This window comes from Fringilla coelebs, assembly GCF_963513975.1.
Source record: "Fringilla coelebs genome assembly, chromosome: 23".
In the NCBI taxonomy this organism is placed as follows: Eukaryota; Metazoa; Chordata; class Aves; order Passeriformes; family Fringillidae; genus Fringilla; species Fringilla coelebs.
The window spans coordinates 4008249-4033967 of NC_140049.1; the positions used below are offsets into that span (position 1 = coordinate 4008249).

A 25719-nucleotide genomic window follows, 5' to 3' on the forward strand; every position below is an offset into this window, starting at 1 on the left:
CTGTGCTTCTCTGTTTCCTTTGCAGCCTCCAGAGGGAAATGCTTGCCTCTGAGTACCACTGCAAGCAGCTTGGGTGTGCTCTCTTTGGGGTTAGTAAGTTGGATTTCTCTTGATTCCTGTTGCATGGAAACCACTCTGGGCAAGGATAAACCCACAGAGCAGAAGGAATTTTGTGCTGGATAAAACCTGAGATTTTGGGGGGTCTCAGTAGAGGCTGAGCCTGCTGATCTTGGGGCTCCACCTGGGCTTGGGCTTGTGCTGGCTGCTGCAAATTGTGGTTTTAGCCCAGCTTGCTCCATCCCTGGAGCAGGACATGGGCTGGCTGGTGGTGCTGAGCAGGGCAGGGTCCCAGCTGTGTGTCCCAGGACAGGGTGTGGTGACATTGCTGCTCTCAGGGATTTTGTAGGAGTCACTGGATCGTGGATTTATCTTTGATTTTCACTGTCTGTGTGTGTTCCTGGTGTCTGTTGGGCCTTGAGTGAGGCAGAGGAAGGAGTTTTATCAGAGCTCTAAGTATTTATTGTGTTTGCAAGATGGGCACTGTGATGGTTTTGGGTGGTTCTGGCAGTGTGATTCCCCATGGAGAAGGTAAAAAAAAGTGAGCAACCCTGAGTGACCAACCTGCCTCCTCACTCCTGAGCTCCTCCACCTCTCAGAGCTTGTGTGGGCTCAGGCTGAGATGGCAAAACCCTTCAGGGGGGCTTGGCAGGAGGCTGAAGGGTGATGGAAAGAGTGAAACAGGTCCTGGTGTGTCAGAAAATGCCCTTTTCTGAGAGGTGTTTTAAAAACTTCTATTCCATTTTCAGTCTCATTCGAAGAATTCACACCATCACAATCAGAAGCCAATTATTTCCTTAATTACAAAACATTCTGAGCATTTCTTGACCTCTCAGCTTTTTCCCACACCATTCTCTGAATGCCTTAAAGCCAAAAATCTAAAACTCCCCCTGGGGGGTCCCAGTACCCACATTTGCCACGTTTCTGTGCTCAGATGGAGGGGATGAAGGAAATCCTTGGATGGAGGGGATGAAGCAAATCCTTGGATGGAGGGGATGAAGCAAATCCTTGGATGGAGGGGATGAAGCAGATCCTTGGATGGAGGGGATGAAGGAAATCCTTGGATGGAGGGGATGAAGGAAATCCTTGGATGGAGGGGATGAAGCAGATCCTTGGATGGAGGGGATGAAGCAGATCCTCAGGTGGTTCCTGCCTTGAGCAGCAGCTCCATGGAGCTGGACTCACCTCTCCACGAGCTGAGCTGTCTCCTGCTTTACCCCCTCCTGCCTTCCTTGCTGTCACCTCTCCTGTTTCTCTTTTCCCTGCAGAAAATGGCCACTTTAGGAGTGTAGGAGTTCCTGCTTTTCCCCTTGGATCCAGCTGGGAATTCCAGCACCAGGAGGAGCACCAGGACCGGAGGAGCATCCCTGGGGCACCACGAGCCACCCTGGCCAGTACCTGCCTTCAGCTGTGATCTTAGAGCCTGTCTGTGTCTTTTTCTTTCCAAATGCTGCAAGTTCTGTCCATGGGGCTGGAGAAGATTTCCTGTGGAGATTTTTCCAAGCTGCTTTTCGTGCTCCTAAGCCAGCACATCCCCCCGGGTGTTGAAATCGTGTCCCACGCCTTTCCTCCTGGCCAGGTGCCAAAATTAACCACAGTGGGAGGACAAAATAATCATGTTTTCACTCGCTGAGGCAGCTTTTCTTTGGAAAAGGCATTTCCAGGCCAAAGCCCTGAGGTTTTATTTCTCCATTTCCACGTTATTTCCAAGTTCAAACTCCATTTTTTTTTTCTGGTTTTCAGCCATCCAGGGAGCTCCAGGTGGGGTTTGACTTTCCCTCCTTGAGTGCTGGTGTGAATCCCCCAATCTGAGCTGGTTCCTTTTTGCTTGGATGTGACACCCAGGTCAGCACATCCATCCCAGGGGCTGCCTCCTGTGAGGGACAGATGGGAATGAACCCCCCTGCCCCTCTCTGGGAGCAGCACAGCTCCCACTGCTCTAAATCCCACCTCAAGCCCTATTTTAGCTTCTCCTCCCTACCTAAACTCCACCCTCTCACTCATTTTTCCTGCATTTTGGGGCTGTTTTATCCATTTACCCCAAAAAGCTGGGACCAGCAGGGCTCCTGGGCAGGGTTTGCAGGAAGCACAAGGTTTTTTTACCTGTTTTCTTTGTTTTTACACCAAATTTTAGGCCCACAACAAGCTTTTAACTTGCCTATGAAGAAGCTGTGAATGTTCCCAATGCTGCCTTTCATAGTTTTAAGCTGTTGTAGAGTTTGGAGCACAGCAGCTCTGTGTCTTAACTTCTAAATCCCCACCAAACCCCAAATTTTCAGTTCTCTCCCACCAGTCTTGACTTGCATTTTGCCAAACTCCATTTGAGCCCACTCCAGCTGTTCTTGCAATAAGGGCAGGACCCTCAGGTTGGGTGAAGAAAGGAACATTTGGGTCCAGGGCAGGAGGCTGTTCTGGACCTGCTGTTCTCAGGTGACTCCAGGATTTCTCTGAGCAATTCTGGGCCCCAGAAATTGCTTCTTTTAAATGTGTAAATAAATGTTGGATTTACCCACAGCAGGGGAAAATATGCCCTGGTTGTGGAGGAGCTCAGCAGCCCCAGAGCTTGAGGCTTAACCTGGGCATTTTGAGCTCAAACTTGGTTGTTTTAAACACTCCCAAAGTTGGAATTTGATAAAACTGAGATAGAGAGGACCAAGGCACAAATCTGGACCCCTCAGGATTTCTGAGGTGCAGAAAAATGTGTTGCTCTAAAGCAGTTGTGCCACAGAGGGGTGAAATCTGCTGGTGAGAAATTGAGTTTTTATTAGTTTTTCTCCTCAGGGTTTTCCCCCCTCAGGTCTGGTTTTGGGTTTTAAATGTTTTTGTGCCTAGAAATAAACCAGAAAGAAAAAGAAATGTTGAAGGAAGGTATTTAGAGCCTGTCCATGGCAGTCTTGACTGCCACACTCCAAAGTGCTCTGAACGCACAAACCCATCCTTGTCAGGCTGCCTGCTCTGACCAAACCCCTCCTGCTCTGGAAAAAGGAGTGGAAAATGTACTGTAGGATGTTTGCACACAAAAATGCTGGGATAACTTGCTGAAGAGTTCATGATGTTCATATCACTGAGCAGTAAATGATTGTAAGGAGACAAAAAAAAAGAAAAAAAATCTATATTTTTACCTGCTGGGATTTGTGAATGTTGATGTGTTGTTGGTGGTCGTGACTTTTTTTTTTTTTTTTAATCACTGCTGAAAATCTGGTGTTTTGCAGTTTGGGTCCTTTTGGGGGGCTGTGGGGTGGAATTTCATCCTTCTCTGCAGTGTTTGTGCCTCAGTGCTTTAATTAAAAGCTTTTTTCCTCCTGCATTTTAGCCTTGAGAAGGTTTAAAGCAAACGTGTTTGGAGCAGATTTGGGAGCAGATCATTGCCCTGGGGGGCTGCAGGGCTGGGGTGATGCCAGTGGGCATCTCCTGGCAGCTCCCTGTGCCAGGGATTTCCTTGAAACCACCTGATTTCCTTGGCACTGGGTGTGCAAACACCCCAGAACAAACAGAGCTTGCACAGGGAGGGTTTTGGGGTGGTTTTGGGATGGTTTTGGGGTGTTTTTGGTGGAGCAGCTCGTGCTGCCAGTGGGGTCAGTGCTGTGGGCTGGGCAGGTGCAGGTGGGTTTGGAGGTGTGCATGTGAGCCTGGCACCTTCCTGAGCATTTCCCCAGGACTTGGGGGGGTTTTGTGACCCCCTGACTTTCTGTGCCTCTGTTTCAAGCAGCACAGGTGGTGCTGGCTGCTGTCACCTTCAGTGGGACCTGCCTGCCCCCTGTGTGTCACTGCAGAGAAAAAAAGGAGCATTTGGGCTAAAAACCTGCTCAGTCTCTGGGAAAAAACTGCAAAATGGGGGGAAAGAGTTGAAGCCAGCCTGGCTGGCTGGTCTGTGTACTCTGGCTGTGACCTCAGAGCTGTCACCTCTGCCAGGTGCCCCCTGCCAGGCAGCTCTGGGTGAGCAGTGCCAGTGCCACCCCTGCTGTCCCCCTGCTCTGTTTGCAGCTCTGCCTGGAGTGTTTGGTGACAGGGGTCTCACCCAGCTGCTTGTGAACTTCCCTGTTCTGCTGCCTTCTAAGTGGTTTTATTTTTTTTTTAGGTTTAAAAGCTGCAGTGTCTGTCAGCTCGTGCTGTGTGTTGTGTGCTCTGTGCACTTGAGCAGAAATACCTGTCAGTGTTTATTTACAATAAAGAGACTTAAAAAAAACACAGGTAATGTCCTCTGTTCTTTTCCATTGTTTGCTCTAACTCTCCAGTGTGTGCTGGTTTTCTGAGGAGCTCAGGGAGTTTCTGGGATGTGTTTAGAGGAAGAGAGGCTGCAGGGGTGGGCAGGTGTCCTGTGGTTTGGGAATCTGAGTTGAAAATGGGGGCTCTTAAGCCCCCACTGCTGTTCCCCTTCTCTCCTCAGTTTTAAGGGTGTTTTTCCTGGAGGTCAGGCTCTCAGGGTTTCCGTGGAACTGAGCTTGGCTTTCCAAGCAAATCCTTCTGGAATTCTCTGCGTGCTCAGCTCCAGGCGATGCTCCCGGGGCCCTCCCGTGCTGCTGAGCTCCAGCTGGAGCTGCTCCCAGGGCATCCAGTGGGGATGGCTGAAGAAATCCCTTTGGGGATGTTTTTTGAAACCCCTTTTGGCCATGGCCAGGCCAGAGGGGATGAACTCAGGGTGAAGCAGCTCCCCTGAGGACACCCTCAGTGCACCCGAGCTCCCGGTGGAGCAGCTCAGCGAGGATTATCTCAAAGACTTGGCACCTCCACGCATAAAAACCAAACAATTTCAACATCTGCTTGGGTTGCATTCAGTTTTGTATTGTTTTGCTCTGGGGCTGGAATAAACTCCTTCCTTCTTGCTCGGAAGGAGTTGATGATTTATGGGTCAGCGGGCCAGCTCTGGTTTCTGCAGAATCGAAGTTTCTCTTTGTGTGGGCACTATAAAACTCCTCCTTTGCCTGGGGGGCTGGAGGAGAGCAGTCCCTGTTCCATCCTGCAAGTGCTGAACACGCCAGGGCTCTCCATCTCCTGCCTCCACAGCCCCAGGTAAGACAAATCCCAGCCTGGCAGCTCCAAGGGGAGCAGCTCCAGCAGGGATCCAGGTCAGGAAATTCAATCAGATTAATCCAGGAGGGGTGACAAGGGCTGCAAGAAAGGCAGAGGAGCAGAGCAGGCATGGGAGGTGTGGGGTTTAGGGCAGGGAGCAGGGAGGGGGACCATCATTCCCAGGAGGGAAGCAGGTACTGGGAGAATCTGGAACTTTGGGAGGGCTCAGGCTCGTGAATGACCCTGGATAACACAGAGAGGAATCTTAAAGCTCCCTGGGGGTGCCAGGTGAGTGCAAATCGCACTTAAATTCCATTTTGTAAAGCAGTTTGGTTTGGTTGACCTGTGAGCCTTACAGCTCGAAATATTCCCTTTACTCAGAGAATATTTGCACAGAATGATGGAACTTTTTGCTTGAATACTTCTCTCTCTCTCCTTGAGGGTGATTCATTGCTAGGGAGCTCTGCTGGTGACCCCAGCAGGATTTCTCCTGACGAGGAATTTCCTTCCAAGAGATTTATTACTACAAATAAAGTGCTTTACTCCTAAGTTTCCAGAAAATAAATTCAGCTCCTGCTCCTGTGAGTGTAGGAACTGCTCAGGGGTGGAGAAATCAGCCCTGTGCATAAAGCTGAGTATAAACACCCCCAAACCCCCCTCTGCTGTCTTCACAGACTCTGGCCCAGGAGGGGAACGTGGTGACATCTGTGGGACCTCCAGGCAGGAATAGACATGCCAGCTTTGGAGCTGGGGAGGCAGAGGAGCTGTGCAGCTGTGCTCGGGTCACTCCTCACTGCTGCTCTCCTTGTGACTGTGCACAGTAAGTGAGCGAGTCCACCAGCAGGAACTGAGAGCCCCTGGAGGAAAACCTTCTCCTGGGTTCTACAAGGCTTGGCTCCTCTTTCCCTCGTTGCCTGTGCGCTTCAAGGGCTCTGTGAATCTTTGGGATCAGATCTTCCTTTGCCTTTTTATCCCCTTTTCTGTGGGAAGCAGGTACAAAACTATTTTAGCTGAAAAAGTGAAATAATTTATACTAAATGGGAAGAAGAAATGCTTCATCTGGACTTTAAATCTGCTGGGTGAGGTGCAAGGAGTGGGACTGGAGGGGTCAGATCCCTGCCAGCCACAGGCTGCTCTTCTCTTTGCTTTGAGGAGTCTTTGGGGCACTGAGGGAGTCCTCAAACACCAAACCAGAACAATCTGTGACACGGGCTTGTGTTGTTTGTGAGGTCCCCAGGACGAGGTGAGAGATGAGAATCTGACTCCTTGTTCTCAGAAGGCTGATATTATATTATATTATATTATATTATATTATATTATATTATATTATATTATATTATATTATATTATATTATATTATATTATATTATATTATATTATATTATATTATATTATATTATATTATATTATATTATATTATATTATATTATATTATATTATATTATATTATATTATATTATATTATCATAGTATATTCATATCCTATTATATTATATCATAGTATATCCATATCCTATTATATTATATCATAGTATATCCATATCCTATTATATTATATCATATAATATATCATATCTTATCACATATTGCATCATATTATTATTCAAAAACTATACTAAAGAAAGAGAAAGGATACATCAGAAGGCTTCCCAAGAATGATAATGAAAGCTCATGACTGACTCCTCAGAGTCTGACACAGCTGGCTGTGATTGGTCATTAATGAAAAACAATTCACATGGAACCAATCAAACATTCACCTTGTGAAAAATGCCAATTGCTTGTTTTTAAAATTTTAAAAGTTTAAGAGTAATAAAATGGTTATAAAAACAGCAATATAATTAGAGTAATAAAAATTTGGACAATTTGGATTAGGACAATATGAGAAAGAGTTACAGACAGTGCGGGTACCTCTTTCTGGGCAGCACAAGCCCAAAAAAGGACCCACTTAACAGAGGATTAACCCTTAAAAGCAGCAGCCTGTTGCATATTCCTACACCTCATCCATGATGCATCAATTCCATTCACACACAGGATTCTGTCTGGGCAGTGTCAGCTTCTTCCTCTGAATCCTGGTGGCATCTTCAGGGCTGAACAAAGCAGGAGGAAGTTTGTTTCTCCTGATAATGGAGCAATAAATTCTCTTTCTCTGAAAGATTCAGGTGTCCAGTGGCTGCTATCTGGTGCGAGTACCTCATTCCTTTCTTAAAAAAATATCTCACATACATGGTTTCTATTTTAACATTGTTATAACCTAAACTATATTTAACACGCTACTTTAAAAAATTAATACAGCATAACTCTCTAACATAACACAAATAATATTAATTTTAATATTTGCGAAAAGCCAATCACAAAATACCCAACGTCCAAACCACATTCCAAAGCAGCAAAACACAGGAGCAGCAATCGGATAATCCTTATTTTCATTCCTCTCTGAGGCTTCTCAGCTTCCCGGGAGGAAACCCTGGGCAAAGGGGGTTTTTCAGGAGATGTCACGGTGACAGGCTGTGTGTCCCCAGGTCGCTGTCCCCCTCCGCCGCGCTCGCCGTCGGCAGAGCCCAAGCAGCGCCTGGAGGGCATCGAGCTCTTCCCCCATGGCTACAGGATCGAGTTTGTCTGCAGGCCGGGCTATGGGAGAAATGCTCGCGCTCCCAACGTCCTCACCTGCGGATTGAACGGGTTGTGGCGCGGGTCCAGTGACATCTGCACGCGTGAGTGGGTTTGGGGGGTCCCTGCCCTTGGGTGTGGGAGTTTTGGGGTCCCCGGGCGGAGGAGGAAGGAATGAACCTGACTCATGTTCTCAGAAGGCTGATTTATTATTTTATATTATATGATATTAAAGAATATTATACTTAAAGTGTCAGAACCCAGGAAATTCCTCTGGCTGCTCTGGAGGGTTTGACCCCCTGCCTGGGGGGCTCAGAGACCTTGGCACAGAGCCCAAGACCCCTGTGCCTTTGATCTTGACCCATGGAAAAACAATGACCAACCTTTATATGAACAATTACAAGTCAAGAGAGTTTAAGTAGAATAATAGTTAGTTTGTCATGGGGTGAAAAATAGATTTTTTGGGGTTTTTAGAATGGGAGACAGCTCACGAGGCAGGTCTGGCCAGCACCGGGAATCACAGAATAACCTCGGGTTGGAGGGGACATCTGGAGCTCTCTGCTCCATCCCCTGGCTCAGAACTGAGCAACTCTTTGGTTCTCCTGCCAAGAAACTGAGTTGGGAGCTGACTGGAGCCCTGTTGTCCCCAGCCAAGGCGTGCAGCTACCCCGGGGAGCCGGCTAATGGCAGACTGGTCGTGCCTGAAGCGTTGACTTTTGGTTCCAAAGTGAACTTCACCTGCAACACTGGGTAAGCCAGGAGCACCTGAGCCACAGGGCTTCTTCCTCTCCAGCCAGTTTTCCAAAGCTTTTTCCCCCCTTTGCTGTCAGAGCCTCCCCCATGCAGGTAATTGAAGACCCTGACTGAAATATCTTTTAAGCTTTCCTTTGGGAACTTTAAAACTGACTGTGAGTGTCTTAATCTCCTACTTTGAGAGAGTTCTTCCCAAACTCAGATTCACCCTCCTGGCTCTTTTCATACCATTCCCAATGTTTCAGTGTCCTTTTGAAGGAAAGATGAATACTGAGCTCAGAGCTGTAAGTAGTTGATAAAGTGTATGCATTTCCTTAGAAATATGTCACTTTTTAAATTTAAAAAATGTTTTTTGTCAAAACCCAGTGTGTCCTTGAGAAAGTGACACTTTCTGACCAATTTCTGATCTCTGGAATTCTGACAAAGGAGCCCAAACCTCCTGGTGATGTGGGTAACACATCAGGACTGAGTCTGGGGAATAATTCCCTCTCCCCGGTCTCACACAGGTACAGACTGGTTGGAGACGCTGAGATTGAATGTGTGCTTAGAAATGAGGTTCTTACATGGAGCAGAGATATTCCCACCTGTCAGGGTAAGCAGAGATCCTTAATTATCTATTATTTAATTATCTGGGATGTGGCTGGGGCTGTTGTGTAGCTCTGCTGAGGATTTTGGCATTTCAATGCATGGTGAAGCCTAGAAAGACATTATTAATCTGTGTTTCCCTTCCTGCAGAAATGTTCATTCACTCTCTGGGAGTGACGCAGCTGCATTTGAGCCTGGGATATCACAAACCCTCTCAGTGCCCAGCCAGAGCTCGGGGCTGGTGCAGCTCCTCAAGACTTGCCTTTGATTTCTGACCCTTCTGCTACCTCCTGTTTCCACCTTCTTCTGGCCAGATCTTTGGTTTAAAACTAATTAATTTTTTTTTTCTCTTCTCTTCATTCCCATGATGATCTTCCCCTCCTTCCACAGCAATTCCCTGTGCACCCCCTCCAGAAATAGCAAATGGGCAGCACAGTGGGATGGACAAGGACCATTTTCAGTACGGGGACTCTGTCACCTACCAGTGCCACAGGCCCAGGAGGGGAGAGAGACCTTTCTCCCTGCTGGGAGAGGCCTCCATTTTCTGCACAAGCAAGGACAACCTGAACGGTGTGTGGAGCAGCCCAGCTCCGGAATGCAAAGGTGAGCTGCTCCCTCATCCCAGCACCAGCCCCTGCACTGCTGCCTGCTCCTGCTCTGCTGTTTCCTCCCTTGGAACCTCCTCTCCTCTTCATCCTGCTGGAATGGAATCACCTTTTGCAGATGGGGCCCTCTGAGTGTGGCAGCTGTGACAGGAATTGGGGTCTCCCCTCACAGTCTCAGCAGGGAGGTGGGAGTGGGATTCTGTTGTGCTCACAGGGCAGGTGATCCCTCTCACAGCTGCAAAGAATTCCCGAACCTGATCCCCTGGGTTCTCTTTATGCTTTGCCTTAAAAATCCCCCCATGTAACATGGGGCAAGATGTACAAAACCACCACGTCACCCTGCTGCTGTCCTGGCCCTTTTCAGCCCTTCTGAAAAAGGTGATGGGGGCTTTTTCAAAACCCTCATGTCCCATAGATCTGTCTCGGTTTGGAAAGCCAGGTGTCTGCTGAGGAAGGCAGGAGCCTCCCCTGAAATGGAAAAATGTAAATCCCCTCCCTCTGAATTGCTATAAATTTGAAATTAAGGGGCTCTCGGGCAAAAATATGAGAGCAGGAATAACAGTTCTTTAATAGGGAAGGAAATAAAAGGATAAAATAAACAATGCAGTGAACCAAACCAACACTGCCAGAGCCAGAACACAGCCTGACACCCTGTGGGTCAGGGTGCTGCAGCAGGGCCATTGGAATTGTGGCTCAGCCCTCCTGCAGTGCCAGGGGTGGTTCTGTTGGAGCAGGGATCCTGGAGAAAGGTGCAGTCTGCCTCTGAAGATCCAGGGGCAGAGGCAGCTGCTGCTCCTCTGGGAATGCAGTGGAGATGCCGTGCTGATGTTCCAGAATCTCCAGATTCTATCCGGGTAGGAATGCTTGGCTCCTCCCTCTGGGCTCACATCTCCCAGTGGGATGCTGTGGCTCTTATCAGCCCTGTAGTGGCATTCAATAGCCTGTTATCAGCAGGGGTCTGCCCAGAGGGAGGAGTAGTTGTGGAAGAGATTAAAAAAACTGCCTAATTAACAGAGGATAACTGCCACACCTCTAACAGATGGCAAATAAAATACACCTTGCCTTGCAATCTGGGACAATATCATAACCCTCATATCTCCTATCTGGAGCCTAACTGCTGCTTCCCTGTGTGCTTCCCCTGGCACAGTGGTGACCTGCAAGCAGCCAAGAGTGGAGAATGGGAGGCTGCTGAGCGGGTACCAGCCTGACTACAGCTTTGGGGACACGGTGGTGTTCGACTGTGACCTGCGCTACAGCCTGAGCGGCAGCGAGGCCTCCACCTGCAGGGACAACGGCCTCTGGGAGCCCCCCCTGCCCCTCTGCCAACGCAGTGAGTCTGCAGGGACAGTGCTGTATTGCACTAAAGGGTTTATTTAGTTGTTGTTTTGCACTGGGTGATTGGAGATTTGCACTTAATCTTTATATTGCGCTGAATAGTCTATGTTATATCACATGGTTTGTTCTACCCATCTCTCATCACGTGGTTTTCCTTCACACACCCCTCTCCCCAGTACCCCTGGAGGTGGTCTCTCCCCTGGTCAGCCCCTCATCTCACCCTCCTCACTTGTGTCCCATTGACTGTAGTTCCACTCCTCCAGCCCCTTTCCAAGCTCTTAAAACCCCCTAGAGGCAGCTGGCCCGGCCTCTTTCCCACCTTGGAAATAAATGTAGGATGTTGGTCTCCACGTTGAAGAGTGCTTCTGGTATCTTACCTTTGTCCATGTAAGATTGTGTGGGCTGGGGTCCATAGCTAGCTGGATTGGACCTGAACAGCCCACCCAGACACATATTCTTACAATTGGCGCCCAACGTGGATTGGAGATTCTTAAATTGGCGCCCAATGTGGGTTAGGGATTCTTAAATTGGCGCCCAATGTGGGTTGGGGATTCTTACAGGACAAGCACCCCTGGGACCCAAGTTGGGGATTCTTACAGGACCCCTGGGACCCAAGCTGGGGATTCTTACAGGACAGCACCCCTGGGACCCCCCCTGTTCAGGAAGTATCGACTTGATTGGAAATTACAGTTTGTTGTAACAGTGAAAATCGTGTGGTACAAAATCATAGTTCTGGAATGGTTTGGGTTGGGAGAGAGCTTAAAGCCCATCCCACTCACCTCCTGCCTTAGGCAGGGACACCTTTCACTGGCCCAGGTTGCTCCAAGCCCTGTCCAGCCTCTCCTTGGGCACTTCCAGGGTTGGGGCAGCCACAGCTTCTCTGGGCATCACTCTCATAGGGAAGAATTTCTTCCCAATACCTGATCTAAACCAAACCTCCTTCATCTTAAAGCCCTTCCCCCTTGTCCTGTCACCTCTTGCCCTTGTGAAAAGTCTTTCTCCAGTGGAAAAAACATCTGTATATCTTCATTTGTCTCCTTTGCATTCCGTCTTTCCCCTTCCTGAACCTGGATGATTCAATGCATCTCAGAATGAACAATGTGAGCCCGTGGTTTTCACCCAAATCCTTTGCATGCCAGGCCCTGTGATGCAGCACTGTCCCTAAACTGCTGTCTCACCCCCAGGCAGCTGTGATGACCCCCCAGATGTGAGGAATGCTGTGAAAACCAGGCTGGCTGGCAACCTGTTCCCTGTGGACACCGTGGTCACCTACGAGTGCCAGCAGGGCCACCAGTTCAGAGCAGGGAAGACCACCTGGAACATCAGCTGCCTGCAGGACTTTGTGTGGAGTGAAGCCCCACCTCCATGTGAAAGTGAGTGCCTGGGGCTTTTGTGACTGCCAGAGTGTGTGAAGGAGCTGCACGTGGGGTGGGGATAGCCTGGGGGACAGGGGGATGCTCCAGGGCCCAGCTTGGGCTTTGCTGACCCTAGAATTCCTTTGATTTATGCCCCAGCTGCAGAGTTGGCTTTGCTTTATTTGCCAGCTCCTTGAACCTCTGAAAAACATCCATTGTGCTCGTGAGGGTGCACCACCAACATTCCACCCCCCCAGGAAAGCCCAGGGATGCTTTTGGGGCAGATTTAATGTCATGATGTGTCTGTCCATCCATCCTTGTTTTCACAACAAATTTCCTGTCACCCACTTGGCTTTGCCGTGGTTTCACCCTCGCTGATGTTTGGCATTTCTCAGGAATTCCTTGCCCAGATCCACACATCCCAAATGGAATGCCCTTGCACCCATGGCAAGTGAAAGAGGTTTATGAGAGCGGGGACAGGCTGGAGGTGGCGTGCAGTGAAGGATTTGCTTTCGAAGGCCGTGACAGCAGCATCAGCCTCCGCTGTGGCAGTGATGGTGAATGGCATCCAGCAGTGCCAGAGTGCATTCCAGGTGGGACAGAGTGGAGGGATGAGCATGACAGAAGCCATGGAGAATTTCCCCCCCACACACTCCAGGTGGCCCCAGATCCACTTCTCCTGGGTTAGTGTGGAATATACAGGCAGCAAAAGGTCCAGATGGGCCCCATGGGAAAAGGGCAGGGTTTTGGCAGGGCTGAGCTGGTGTCTGGAGGGTGCAAGAGTGGTGTGTTGGAAGCTTCTAGAGGCTTGGGGGGTTCCTGAGGAACCCAGGGAGACATTTGCCCAGCTGGAAGGGGATGTGGTTTGTGTTTGGGGTTGCTTTGCTGACATGAGGCTGGGGAGCAGGGGATGTTCCCAAGGATTTGGTTCCCCTGTCAGGAGAAAATGAGTAAATAACTGACACAGCTCCAACTCCTGACCCAGCACCACAGCAATATCTTGAAAAACTCAGGGAAACCTTGCCAGGAGGGAAAAACATGCTCTACCTCCCAGGGCTGGCAGATTAGAGCGTGGACAATTCCCTGTACTGACCCTTCAGGGTTACAGAAGCAGCCTGAGACCTGCACCTGGGGCATGGTCACTTTTCTGTCCAGGTTTCAGATTTGTTGGTAGCTCTTCTCCATAGAAAACATGACTGGAGTTCTTTTTGGAAACACACAACATCCTTTCTTTCCCATTAGTTCTAGAACCACGTTGCCCAAAGCCAGACATCCCTCATGGAAAGGAGGTTTATAAAAGCAGCAGTGACTACAGAGTGGGGACCGAGGTGGGACTGGCCTGTGAGGAGGGCTTTGCCCTCAGGGGCAAGTCCAAGGCCATCACCTGTGGGGCTGATCTGAGCTGGAAGCCCGAGGTGCCCTTCTGTGACAGAGGTACGTGTGACACGCAGGGGACAAGAGATCTGCCAGCAGTGGGTGATCTGCACCTGCTCCTGGGGACACCACCTGAGCCAGGTGTCCCCTCCCCAGAGCTGGAATTAGAATCATTAAGGTTGGAAAATACCTCCAACATCATCAGGTCCCAGCCTTGATTCACCTTGAGTGAATCCCACTGGGCCACATCCACGTGTTTCTTCGAACACAGTGGGGAGGCCACACTGGAAATATTCTGATATTTCTGGGGTGCTGTAAGAGGCCAGAAGCCAGGCAGCAGCCCCTTGTGACTTTGCCTCACACCAACCACAAAATGAACTTTGTGCTGATTTCACAGAAATGCTTTTGGTTCTCACCTGAAGGTGATAACTGCACTGCTTGTGTCTTTTCTTTCTCAATTCCCTTTTTCCACAGTCTGTGGGCCCCCTCCAGAAATCAGCTTTGGGCAGCACTCTGGCAGAGGTGGCAGGGAGTTCTCTTATGGCACCAAGGTGACCTACAGCTGTGCAGAGGGACTGTCCCTGGTGGGGGACGAGTCCCTCTACTGCACCTCGGATGATGGCAAGAGCCTGACGTGGAGTGGACCTGCCCCGGAGTGCAGGGGTGAGTGGGTTTGATTGTAAAAGATTTTAAAATCATAGAAAATTCGGGGAGTTGGAAAGAAAGTTAGGCTTAGTAGGCACTGGGGAAATGTTAAAGGTAAGCCCTGGGAAATAATTAATGTGGAGGAGACACAAACAAGGCCTTGTATTTGCTGGAATATGTGAAACTGTGCCCGTGTAGTCAGTATATGATAAATGATATAATTGTTAGGTGTGATTAGATATAATTATTGTTTAAAGAATCATGAGAAGCTATTTTAGGGGTTTGAGGGGGATCACGAGAAATCCATGCTTGGATGAAATCAATTTATACAATAGAAAAATATAATTTTAATAATTAATATGTTAGTTATATAATGATAGAATATAGAATATGTATATAATATAAAACATAAAATAGAAATGTAAAATATAAATATATATTATAAATATATAATATAAAATATAAAATATGTTCAGCTTGAAGCCATGTCGGGTCAGATTTGGGTCTGTGCACCCCTGACACCCAGAGCTCTTCAATAAAAGCACCTGCACAGAATCATTCTGTGATTCTGTGTTCCTGAGCACTGACAGCTTGGGGTCACTGTGGGATCAGGGCATGGCAGTGCCAGCACTCACAACAACGGGGTTACAGCAAGCAGGGCTGCCTGCAGATGCTGCTTCCTCCACAGGAGGGGGGATGATCCCTCTGGAAGTGGCAGACTGAAAGAGTTGAAATGAGAGATGCAGGACTGCAGGCAGCTCTCCAAAATGCAGTTTATCCCATCCAAGAGGTTACAGCAGTGCAGGGTGGTGGGTGACAGAGCTGTGCCCACAGCTGTCAGCTCCAGCTGCAGGCAGGCCTGGAGACCCTTTGGGTTTGTTACAATGCATTATAGACTTTTCTTTGCTGAGCATCTTAATGCACTAGAACCAATCTATATCTTGACTATTATCTCTAGCCTATCATAACTGCTATCATTACCTATTCATGTCATTGTTCTCCAGTCACTCAAAGTCAGTACATTACAGTTTAAGCCAGAAGTTGTTTTTCAGTTTTCTTCCAGTGGAAAATTCTGAGACCTTTTTTCTACTTGCCACATTTGCTGACTTCTTTGCCTGTGCAATCTTTCTGCTTGGTAAAATCATCTTCTTGTTTGGGGTGAATTCATTTTCTGCTCTAAGTCATAAAACCCCCTTCTAACTAACACACCTTTTGCTTCTTTCGTTATCCAGTAAAACCAGCTCAGCAATTCTTTTCTTCTATATCAAAACTTGCTTCCATCTCTATTCCTTCTTTATATTCTGCATTCAAAAATCTCTCTGCTAAGCATACATATCTGTGAGACTTTCTTGTCAAACTTTCATCCTTCCCAACATCAGACCCTGGTTCTCCTCACCAGGGCCCCCAGGGGCTCGGGAGGAGCAGCCCTGCCCGGGTTCTGCCGTGCCCAGAGCCCAGTGCCAGCTCTGCTCTGTCCCGCAGCGGTTCGGTGCCCCAAGCCCGTGGTGGAGAGGGGAAGGATGACCCCACAGATGTTCACCTTTCCCTATGGGCTGCTCCTGCACTTCTCCTGCGAGCAAGGCTTCAGGCTGCGTGGTGCTGCCCAGAGCCAGTGCCTGGCTGATGGCACCTGGGACCCGCCCGTGCCCACCTGCCAGCCAGGTGAGTGCCAGCCCTGCCCTGCTGGCTCACAGGGGGAGTTTGCAGTTTGTTTTCTCCTGCATCTCCTCCCATTATTCTGTTTTTTGTGTGTTTCCCCCTCAGTTCAGTGCTCCAGGCTCCCCAGGCAGGATGATGTAGTGGTCAACTTCAACAAGATGTGGTATGAGGTGAACGAAACTGTGACCTTCTACTGCAGACGTGATGGGCGCTTAGGGGCACTTTCCAAAACCACCTGCTCAGCTGATGGCACCTGGACACCACCACCCACCTGTGTAAGTCCCACCAGCTGCCCCGTTTTTCCTGTTTCTTGCCCCGTTTGTAGCCTGGAATAGCTCTGGTCCAGCTTCACGAGGGTGGTTGCTTTGTCACCCCGCACTGGAGTCTCACTCTGCCTTTGTTTTGGTTCTTTTCAAGAGGAAAAGTGATGTGTGTGAGAAGGTTCTTCAAAACAAAGCAGCTTTCCGGTGTGGAATTCCTCTGTCAGATCTGAAAACCCAGCTGGAAATCCAGAAGCTCTTCCTGGAGATCCAGAAACTTGAAAAGGAGCTAAAAATCACCACCTACACCTGACTGGTGGCACTGGGATTGTAAGAACCATCCTCTGAGTGTTGGATCGTGATGCTGACTGAGGATTTTTAGGACTTTGTAATTTGTGCTAATGCTGAAGCAGCCAGAACAAAATTTAACAACTGGCCACAGATTTGATCACATGAGGAGCCAACAACTTGTGAGTCAATGACTTGTGAGTCAGTTTTTAGAGCTCATCAGGTTCAGCTTGTAGATCACTTTATGCCTTTCAAAGCTTCACATTTAGCTACGCTGGCAGTGCACAATTTGGAAGGAACTGAGTGGAAAGTGAATTTTGGTGGTAGAAACAGGCATGAACGTGGTGAGAGCCACTCACCTGCAGCTGCTGCGCCTCTCCAGTCCATCCCAGTGCTGCCCAGTTCACCCACACTGCACTCATTAGTGGGAACAGCCCCTTCACTGCCTAATCCCTTTTCTCATCACCAAGAAAACCTCAAAGCCTCTGTCTTAGCAAAGCAAAATGCCAGGTATTCTTCCCAAGCAGGATGGAAGTGCCACATCTCTGTGTGTGCCCCAAGGACAAATAACAGAAAGAAATGAATGGTTCTGATTTTTTTTTTTCCTGCACCATCCACTGTGTGGGCCACGTGTCTTGTGATGGGACCAGAGATTAAAATAAACCTGAAATTGTACAAACAGCTCTGTCTGGGTTTTAGTAACTGTCCTATCTCTAGTAAAGGGAAGTATTTCTGTAATAGGCATGAAGTACAGATAATATATAAAGTGTATATAACAAATAGGTTCATTTATTGTGTGTGTAAATAAAGAGCTCAGTTAGGGGCTGTTCCATGGGTGCAGGGATGTTGGGGGTGTTTCCACAGCAGCCTGCCCTGGGTGTAAACCTGCTTCAGACACGAGGCCAGAGCACTTTGTGACCCCCTTCACTCCCTCTGTGCCCAGAGCAGCCTCCCCTGCCTTGCCCATCCCAGAGCTGGGGGTGGTGTCAGTGTGTCTGTCCCCAACTTCCCACTGCTGCTTCCCCTCTCAGGGCAGAGCATCTCTCCTTGCCAGGGCAGCTCCCAGCCCACACCATGCCCGGGCTCCTGGGGCCAGGGCAGCTCCTGGCAGCGCTGGTTCTGGTGCTGCAGCCCGTGGGGACTCAGGGTGAGTGCCCTCCCCTCCTCTCCCTCCCTCCCTCCCTCCCTGGGGTCTGGGCTCCTGGGGCTCTGCTTTCCTTCCACAGGGGCTTTGCAGTGCCTGAAGGGACTCCAGGAAGGGCTGGAGAGGGGATTTGCACCAGGAATGGCCTGGCAGGGAAAGGGGAATGGGTTTAGGGTGAATAAGGGCAGGGTTAGATTGGGTGTTAGGAAGGAATTATTCCCTGGGAGGGTGGGAAGGTGCTGGCACAAGTGCCCAGAGCAGCTGGGGCTGCCCCTGGATCCCTGGCAGTGCCCAAGGACAGAGCTTGGAGCACAGTGGGAGGTGTCCCTGCCCGGGTTGGGGTTTAATGTCCCTTCCATTCCAACTTTAATGTCCCTTCCATAATGTCCCTTCCCTGGTTCTCTGACTGATTCTGTGATGCCTCAGCCCTGGGGCAGCCCCCAGAGGTGCCCAAGGCAGCTGGGCCATGGGCAGGCATCCCCCAGGCTGACCTCAGAGCTGCAGAAGTGCAAATCTGCTGAGTGCTGAATGTCTCTGGGAAGGGGAATAAACAGCAGCTTCTGTCTGGAAGTTGGGGGTTCAGTTAAACCCAAACCTTTCCAGAAACTTCTTCAGGGGGCACGGCCCTGCACCAGCACTGCCTGTGCACACTGCTTTTATTCTTAATATTTATTGCTTTTACTGCCTGATGCTTCTCAGCCCATTTCCCAAAGCCAACCATTGCTAATGAGGTGCCAATAATTAATGTGGAGGAGACACAAGTTCTTTTCCAAGATATTTTCCATGGGGATGGCACCAAAGGCAGCATGGCTGGCACTGCCCTGGCACGGGGCAGGTGTGGGATGCTGCAGCACCTGGATGAGGACCAGGATGTTCTGACAGGTTTTTTACTCTGTCTTGGTGACCTATCAGCACTGCCAGGCACAAAGAAACCCCAGTTAGAGCTGCTGGAGTTTTATTTTCTCTGTTATTTGTGATAAGCCCCCAAATATTTCTCATGGGAGACAGGGAAAGAGGAGTTTTTTGTTGGGAGCTCAGTGATGTGCAGGTGGGACAGAGCTCATGCAGTTGTTGTAGAGCCTCTTTTTTTTGTCAGGCTGGAGGGAGCTGCTGCACCTGAGCTGAGTCACTTGTGCCCTGCCTGAGCAAGGGAAGGGCAGGAAAGGTTTTGATTGTGTGGAAAGGAAACCCTACAGGTTTGGGGTCCTGCTGATGGCTGCTCAGGATGTTTATTAACCCCCAAACCCCTGCCTCAGTCAGTGCAGTCAGTGCACAGCTTTGTCTCTGTGGATATTGACAGCCTGGTCAGAGAGAGAAACCAGATAAACTTCCCCAGGAGTTGTTCTGGGGAGTTTTGAGAAGGCTGAGAGAAAGAACTAAAACCATCTTGCAGCTGGTGTTTTCAACAAATGTTTTCTCCTAAGGTGTTTACCAAAGGGTGTTTCCTTAATTAGCCAGGGGTGAGGGGGTGTTGATTAAATGACCAATCAGGTCCACCTGCATCAGAACAGTGTGTAAAAGGAATGGGTTTCTAATAAAGAGATAATACATAAAGTATATATAACAAATAGGTTCATTTATAGTGTATGCAAATGAACAGCTCAGCTAGGTGCTGTTCCATGAGTGCAGGGATGTGGGGGTGTTTCCACAGTAGCTGAAGAGTTATTGTTATCACTTCACTTCACTTCATTTCTGTTCCTGACCCAACGATGCCACATCTCCCATCCCAACCCAGCCAGAGCTGCCACCGTGGTGCCACTATGCAAGAACACCCCTAAAAACCCTTTTATTTTGTTTTTTTTTTTTTTGGTGCTCCACAGAGTCTCAGTGCCCCATCCCCTCCATTGCACACGGGCAGCTGAGCTCTGCACAGAACTTCACCCTGGGCAGCACAGCCACGCTGCAGTGTGAGCCGGGCTTCGTGGGCACTGCCAGCACGGCACGCTGCACACCCACGGGTGCCCTCCTGCGTCCCAGGTGAGCTCACAGCCCCCCCCCCCGGCCTCTGCCAGCTGCAATCGGCTGCTCCCGCATCCCCAAAAGCACCTGGAGGGGGTTGGAGGGTGGGCAGCACCAGGAGCGCTGCTGGCTGGCAGGATTCAAGCTGCACCCAGGGGAATTTGGGTTGGATAGAATGAAAAAGTTTTTTACAGAAAGGGTGATAAAGTTCTGGAATGGGGAGGTGGTGGAGTCCCCATCCCTGGGTGTGTTTAACAAAGCCTGGATGTGGCACTGGGTGCCAGGGTTTAGCTGGGTTGGACTCGATGATCTTGAAGGTCTCTTCCAACCCGGTCATTCTGTGAATTCTGTGAACTCCCTCTGGGATCGCCCTGGGGAGCGTGGCAGGGCTGTCCCTTCCTGCAGGGGACACCCACGAGGTGACAAAGCACACAAGAAGGAAGATTCTCACTCAGTTCACATTCTCTGCTGAATTTTCCCCAGTTTTTCCCTTTCTCTTCACCCCAGATCCAAGCTTAGGGGCGCTGCCATCCCTCATTTATTGTTGGGGTTTCCCACCAAGAAAAGCTCCCAGTGCTGATGCTGTGTGCTGTCCCCTGCTCTGTGTCCCCTGGTCTGTCCCCAGGGCAGTGCTGAGGCTCTGTGCTGTCCGTGCTCTGTGTCCCCTGGTCTGTCCCCAGGGCAGTGCTGAGGCTCTGTGCTGTCCCTGCTGTCCCCAGGCAGTGCTGAGGCTCTGTGCTGTCCCCAGGCAGTGCAGAGGCTCTGTTCTGTCCCCTGCTGTCCCCAGGGCACTGCTGAGGCTCTGTTCTGTCCCTGCTGTCCCCAGGGCAGTGTCGCCACCCTCCCTCTGTGGAGTTCGCCGCCTTCCAGCCCCGGCTGGCGTTCCCTGTTGGGACCACGCTGTCCTACTCGTGCAGAGCCGGCTTCTCCCTGATCCCCGGCGTGTCCCCAACCATCACTTGTCTGCAGAACTTGACGTGGTCCGCGGTGCCCAGGCTGTGCCAGAGTGAGTACATCACATCACCAGCACATCACCCGTGGGGTGACAGCGCTGTCACACCGCCCGTGTGCCGGCCCCGCCGGGCTTCCCGCAGCACCCCCGGCTCTCCCTGGCAGGAATTTCGCTGCTCAGAAGGTGGCGTGCCTGCATAGGAAAAGCTGCAGCTCCCCCTGGTTATTTAGAGGCTCCAACAAGGGTTCAGGGATGCAGCCGGTGAGGAGCCATCCACAGGGCTCTCACATGGAGCCCCACATTTCTCTTCACAGAGAGAAATGCAAGGCACAATTCTTCCCAAGAATATTCTTATCTCATTCGCTGTGCCTGTGTTTGTGCAAAAGTAGAATGCAATGTGGAGGCTGTTCACCCAAAGGGATGGTGTTTTGTTTCCTTGGCCTGTCAGGGCCAGGTGTGTGTGTGTGTGTGTGTGTCAGGACTGTCGGGACAGTCACGAGATTCAGGGCAGTGTGAGCAGAGCTGAGTGCTTGGCAGATTCCGTTTAGATGTAATGTAATATAGAATAATATAGTATAATAAAGTAATTAATTAGCCTTCTGATATCAACAGACTCCTCCTCCTCATTCTCTCCCCTTATTGGGATTGCCTGTGAATACAACACTCACATCCCTCTGCCTTCCCAGAGAAGCACTTGTTATCCTGTCATTGCCATCCCTGAGCCTGCCAGCTCTGCTGAGAGGTGCCTGGCACCTTGGCAGGGAATGGCTCTGTGCCAACCCCTCCTCTCTGCTGCCGTCCCCCAGAGGTGCAGTGTCCCCGCCCGGCCATCCCCCACGGGACAGAGACCAGCCCCAGCCGAGCCGAGTACACCTTTGGGCAGCAGGTGGAGTTCCAGTGTCACCACGGCTTCGTGCTCCGGGGCAGTGACAGGGTCCAGTGCTCTTCTGATGGGACATGGAGACCCCCCGTGCCCTACTGCGACAGGGGTGAGTGGGGACAGCGGCAGCAGGGCTGGGATTCCATCCACGGGGAGGTGTCACTGTCACATTTTCTGGAAAATCCCTTCGCCCACGATTTTGCTCCTGGGAAGCTGAGAAGCCTCAGAGAAAAGGAAAACAATAATTATCTGATTTGCTTCTCCTGTGTTTGGCTGCTTTGGAATGTGTTTGGAGATTGTTCACCCACAGGTGATTGTTCCATTGGTTTCATGTGAATTGTTTTCACTCTTTGGCCAGTCAGGGCCAAGCTGTGTCAGGGCTCTGGAGAGAGTCAGGAGTTTTCATTATTATCTTTTACCTTCTGTCTGTATGCTTTCTGTATTCTTTAGTATAGTTTAATTTAGAATTCTTTAATATAATATAGCATCATAAAATAATAAATCAGCCTTCTGAGAACACAGAGTCAGATCCATCATTCCCTCCTGCCATGGGGCACCCCACAAATACATCAGGGAGAAAGCTGTGTGAGGAGAGGGTGCCCAAGCCACAGCAGTGAAGGGCTTTGGCATTTCCATCTTCTACCAAAACTGTGATGGGTGAAACGTGTTGGTTAATGGGATTTGCAGTCAATTCTGAAAGGATTTTTCAAGGGGTTTATGATGTTTACCATTCCCTGACCTTGTGTAGGAGCAGGATGGAAAAGAGAGAGGATAAGGAAGGGGAAGGGGCTGAAGGGGAGGGGACAGATGCTGCAGTGCTGGGGCTGTGCTGAGGGTGGGCTCAACCTGGGAGCACGGGCACAGCCATGGCCAAAGCTGGCCAGAGGCAGGGAGGGCTGTGAGGAGAGCAACACTGGCCATGAACACAGAGAACCAGCCCCTCCTCTTACTCCCTGCATTCTGCCTCCCTAATGGAATGAGGAAAACCTGACTTTACCCTTTTCCCTCACACAGTCTGTGGTCCCCCTCCCCAAATCACCAACGGGCAGCACTCTGGCACGGCGTCTACACGCTTCACCTACGGCTCTGAAGTGAAGTACAGCTGTGCAGAGGGGCTGTCCCTCATCGGGGACGAATCCCTCTACTGCACCTCCGAGGATGGGGAGAACCTGACCTGGAGTGGGGCTGCCCCGGAGTGCAGGGGTGAGTGGTTTGGGGTCGCTGTGGGATCGGGGCATGGCATCAGCCCGAGCCAGGCGCTGGGGGCAGTGACAGCGCTCAGAGCAAAGCCAGCAGGGCTGCCTGCAGATGCTGCTTCTTCCACAGGAGGGGGGATGATCCCTCTGGAAGGGACAAACCCTGGTTTTCCTCACCAGGGCCATCAGGGGCTCGGGAGGAGCAGCCCTGCCCGGGTTCTGCCGTGCCCAGAGCCCAGTGCCAGCTCTGCTCTGTCCCGCAGCGGTTCGGTGCCCCAAGCCCGTGGTGGAGAGGGGAAGGATGACCCCACAGATGTTCACCTTTCCCTACGGGCTGCTCCTGCACTTCTCCTGCGAGCAAGGCTTCGGGCTGCGTGGTGCTGCCCAGAGCCAGTGCCTGGCTGATGGCACCTGGGACCCGCCCCTGCCCACCTGTCAGCCAGGTGAGTGAGCATTTCCTCCTCCCCCTGCCAGCCAGGTGAGTGAGCATTTCCTCCTCCACCTGCTGTCCAGGTGAGTGAGCATTTTCCTCCTCCCCCTGCTGTCCAGGTGAGTGAGCATTTTCTCCTCTACCTGCCAGCCAGGTGAGTGAGCATTTTCTCCTCCACTTCCTGTTCCTGGATTTTTAATGTGCATTTTCCTTTCAGTTCAGTGTCCCAAACCCCCGCAGCAGGAGGATGTAGTGATTCACTAACAAACTGTGGTATGGGTGAATGAAACTGTGCCCTTCTACTGCAAATGGGATGGGCATTTAAAGGTGCTTCCAAAATCTGCCTGCTCAGCCCATGGCCCCTGGGGCAGAGCAGAGGGCTTGGGGAGCAGCATTGCCTGGCTCTCTGTCCCTGGGGCTTCCTGAGTCCTTCTCCTCTTTGCAGAAGAAACAACCCTCCCAAAGCTGGTGTTTCCAGGTAATAGTTGAGTTTTTATTGACAGCTGTGTGTAAAGGAGGTCTAAGACAGGTCAGGAGTTCACTGACTTTCCCTGCCCTTATTGCCAAATGTCCACCCCCACCGTGGGATGCCTGGATTGAGACACTGCCACAAACAGCAAATCCATAAGGAATTCCCAGCCCCTCACAGGGGCTGCTCTGACCTTCACCCTCTTCTTGAAGAGAAGTATTTTTGACTTCACAGCTCCGCAATTTTAAGTTCCTCTGCACTTCCCAAACTCCTTTCTGACCTCTGGCTGAGCTGCCTTCTGCCCTGGGTTTTCCTTTCAGTCCTGTGTCCAGAACCACGAGTGCCCTTTGGAAGGCTGAAAAACCCTTTGGGTGAGCAAAGGTGGTACCAGACCAACGAGACTGTCACCTTGGAGTGCCTTCCTGGCTACCAGTCTCCAGACAATGGAATCATGGAAAATGCCTGGACAGCCACGTGCTTGCCTGATGGCAGCTGGACACCACTGCCCAAGTGTGTGAGTACCAGAAAATTACAGACTGGTTGGGTTGGGGGGAACCTTATAGAACATCCACTTCCACCCTGCCATGGCTGAACCTTCCCAGGTGCTCAGAGTCTCAGGATGCTGAGCCTGGCTGAGTCCCTGGGTGGGTGCTGCCTGATTTCTAACATGAAAACTGCTTAAACTTCTCAAAAGCTTTTCATTTCTGGTCCTGAGGAGGATGCAGCCCCTGCTGGGACAGGGCAGCCTCCAGCTGAGGAGTGGGTGGCTCTGCCTCTGCTGCAGTCTGTCCTCACAGGCTTTTCTGGGGTTTGTTTTGCTGTTTAACAGATGAAAGAAGATGATGCTGATGTGTGCCAAGAGGTTCATTACATTGAATCAACCTTTGAATGCGGTGTGCCTGTAGAAAAAGTGAAAAGTCTGCTGGAAATACAGAAACTGTTCCTGGAGATTAAAAAACTAGAGAGGGAACTAGAAAAGGAAAAAGAAACTGGGCTCCTGTAAGGCTCACCTTTCCTTTGGTGAACTCACAGTTTGTGCAGTCACAGCATCTCTAAAAAGGTTCTGGGTGATGTTGTGGTTTATGTTTGCATGCCTGGAGCCAGAAAAATAATCAGCAGTGCAAGGGAGGCTGCTTTTGCTGTGCTGGATGCCAGAGCAGGGAGTGGGTTTTGCTCTAACCTACAAGCTTGGTTTGCTCTTTAACTAATAAGTTGTTTCATGTTTCATATTAGGAAGAATAGAGAGAAATTAAATTTAGCTTTTTAAAATCACTGTCTTAACTGTGGTAAGCTGAGGCAAAAGGGAGTGAAGTCCAGAAAAGCTGAGATGTGTCCAGAGTTGGCTCTGAAGGTTCTCCTGCCGCAGGTGACTGCGGGCCCCCTCCTGCCATGGCCCACTCCAGCCCCTCCAGCAGCTCCAGCAGCTTCCCGGTGGGATCCAGGGTGATCCCGGGGCTGCGGGACACCGCGGAGTGCCTGCCCGGCGACATCTGGTGCAGGCTGCCCGAGCCCTAAATACCCTAAATACCCTCCTTTGTATCTGAAATGCAGCCCCGGGGCAGCATCCCTGTCCCTCCTGCTGGCTGCGCTGGGCCGGCACCGTCCCTGCCCAGGGGACAACCCCGCTGGGCTGGCACTGTCCCTGTTCCAGGGGACAACCCCGCTGGGCTGGCAGTGTCCATGTCCCAGGGGACAAATCTGCTGCGCTGGCACCTTCCCTTGTCCCAGGGGACAACCCCGCTGGGGTGGCAGTTTCCCTGTCCCAGGGGACAACCCCGCTGGGCTGGCACCATCCCTGTCCCCAGGGACATCCCTGTCCCCAGAGCTGTACATCGCCGAGGCTCAGGTTGGCCGCTGGCTTTGGGCACCTCTGCGGACGAGGAACCAGGGCTCTCACCTCGCTGTCCCCAAAGTACGGCTCATGAGGACGTGTCCTCTCGCTCGGGGGCTCCTGCGGCTCTCCCCGCACCGCAGCTCCTGCCACCAGCCCGTCCTCAGTCTCCTGCCCCATCCCCGAGGCTCGGGGGCAGCGCGCTGGCTGGGGCACGAAGGGGTTAAAGCGCCCGGGGCTGGTCTGCGGGGAAGGAGCAGCCTCCCCTCCCTCCCTGTGCACATCTGGATGCAATAAGGGCTGGGGAGGCCGGAGCATTCCTGAG

At 50.8% G+C, this 25719-nt stretch overlaps 3 protein-coding genes across 6 annotated transcripts in view; all 3 read left to right on the top strand.

The window, feature by feature from the left end:
• PFKFB2 (6-phosphofructo-2-kinase/fructose-2,6-biphosphatase 2) overlaps positions 1 to 4227 on the top strand; it is a 16649-nt gene extending 12422 nt beyond the window's left edge. For 3 of the 4 annotated variants that reach the window (XM_084220692.1, XM_084220691.1, XM_084220693.1), the window contains 2 exons: positions 26 to 89; positions 1326 to 4227. In XM_084220692.1, the coding sequence (XP_084076818.1) occupies positions 26 to 52 (27 nt within the window). In that variant the 3' untranslated portion in view covers positions 53 to 89; positions 1326 to 4227. The remainder of the gene's footprint in view (positions 1 to 25; positions 90 to 1325) is intronic. The other variant, XM_084220694.1, reaches the window with a different exon arrangement.
• On the top strand, positions 3052 to 16663 carry LOC311162495 (complement component receptor 1-like protein; the record flags this gene model as incomplete). The annotated part of the gene is made up of 15 exons (XM_084220865.1): positions 3052 to 3058; positions 3764 to 3816; positions 5742 to 5787; positions 7587 to 7778; positions 8325 to 8424; positions 8934 to 9019; positions 9403 to 9615; positions 10765 to 10947; positions 12137 to 12325; positions 12718 to 12900; positions 13550 to 13741; positions 14156 to 14344; positions 15809 to 15988; positions 16091 to 16260; positions 16403 to 16663. 15 exons carry the CDS (start codon positions 3052 to 3054, stop codon positions 16556 to 16558), a joined length of 2139 nt encoding a protein of 712 aa, XP_084076991.1. The 3' UTR covers positions 16559 to 16663.
• A 944-nt stretch (positions 16664 to 17607) lies between these two features.
• On the top strand, positions 17608 to 24566 carry LOC311162496 (membrane cofactor protein-like; the record flags this gene model as incomplete). Its single annotated transcript, XM_084220866.1, has 8 exons — positions 17608 to 17680; positions 19498 to 19635; positions 20463 to 20771; positions 21395 to 21577; positions 22483 to 22671; positions 22928 to 23107; positions 23884 to 24077; positions 24393 to 24566. 8 exons carry the CDS (start codon positions 17608 to 17610, stop codon positions 24564 to 24566), a joined length of 1440 nt encoding a protein of 479 aa, XP_084076992.1.
• Between the last annotated feature and the right edge of the window lie 1153 nt (positions 24567 to 25719).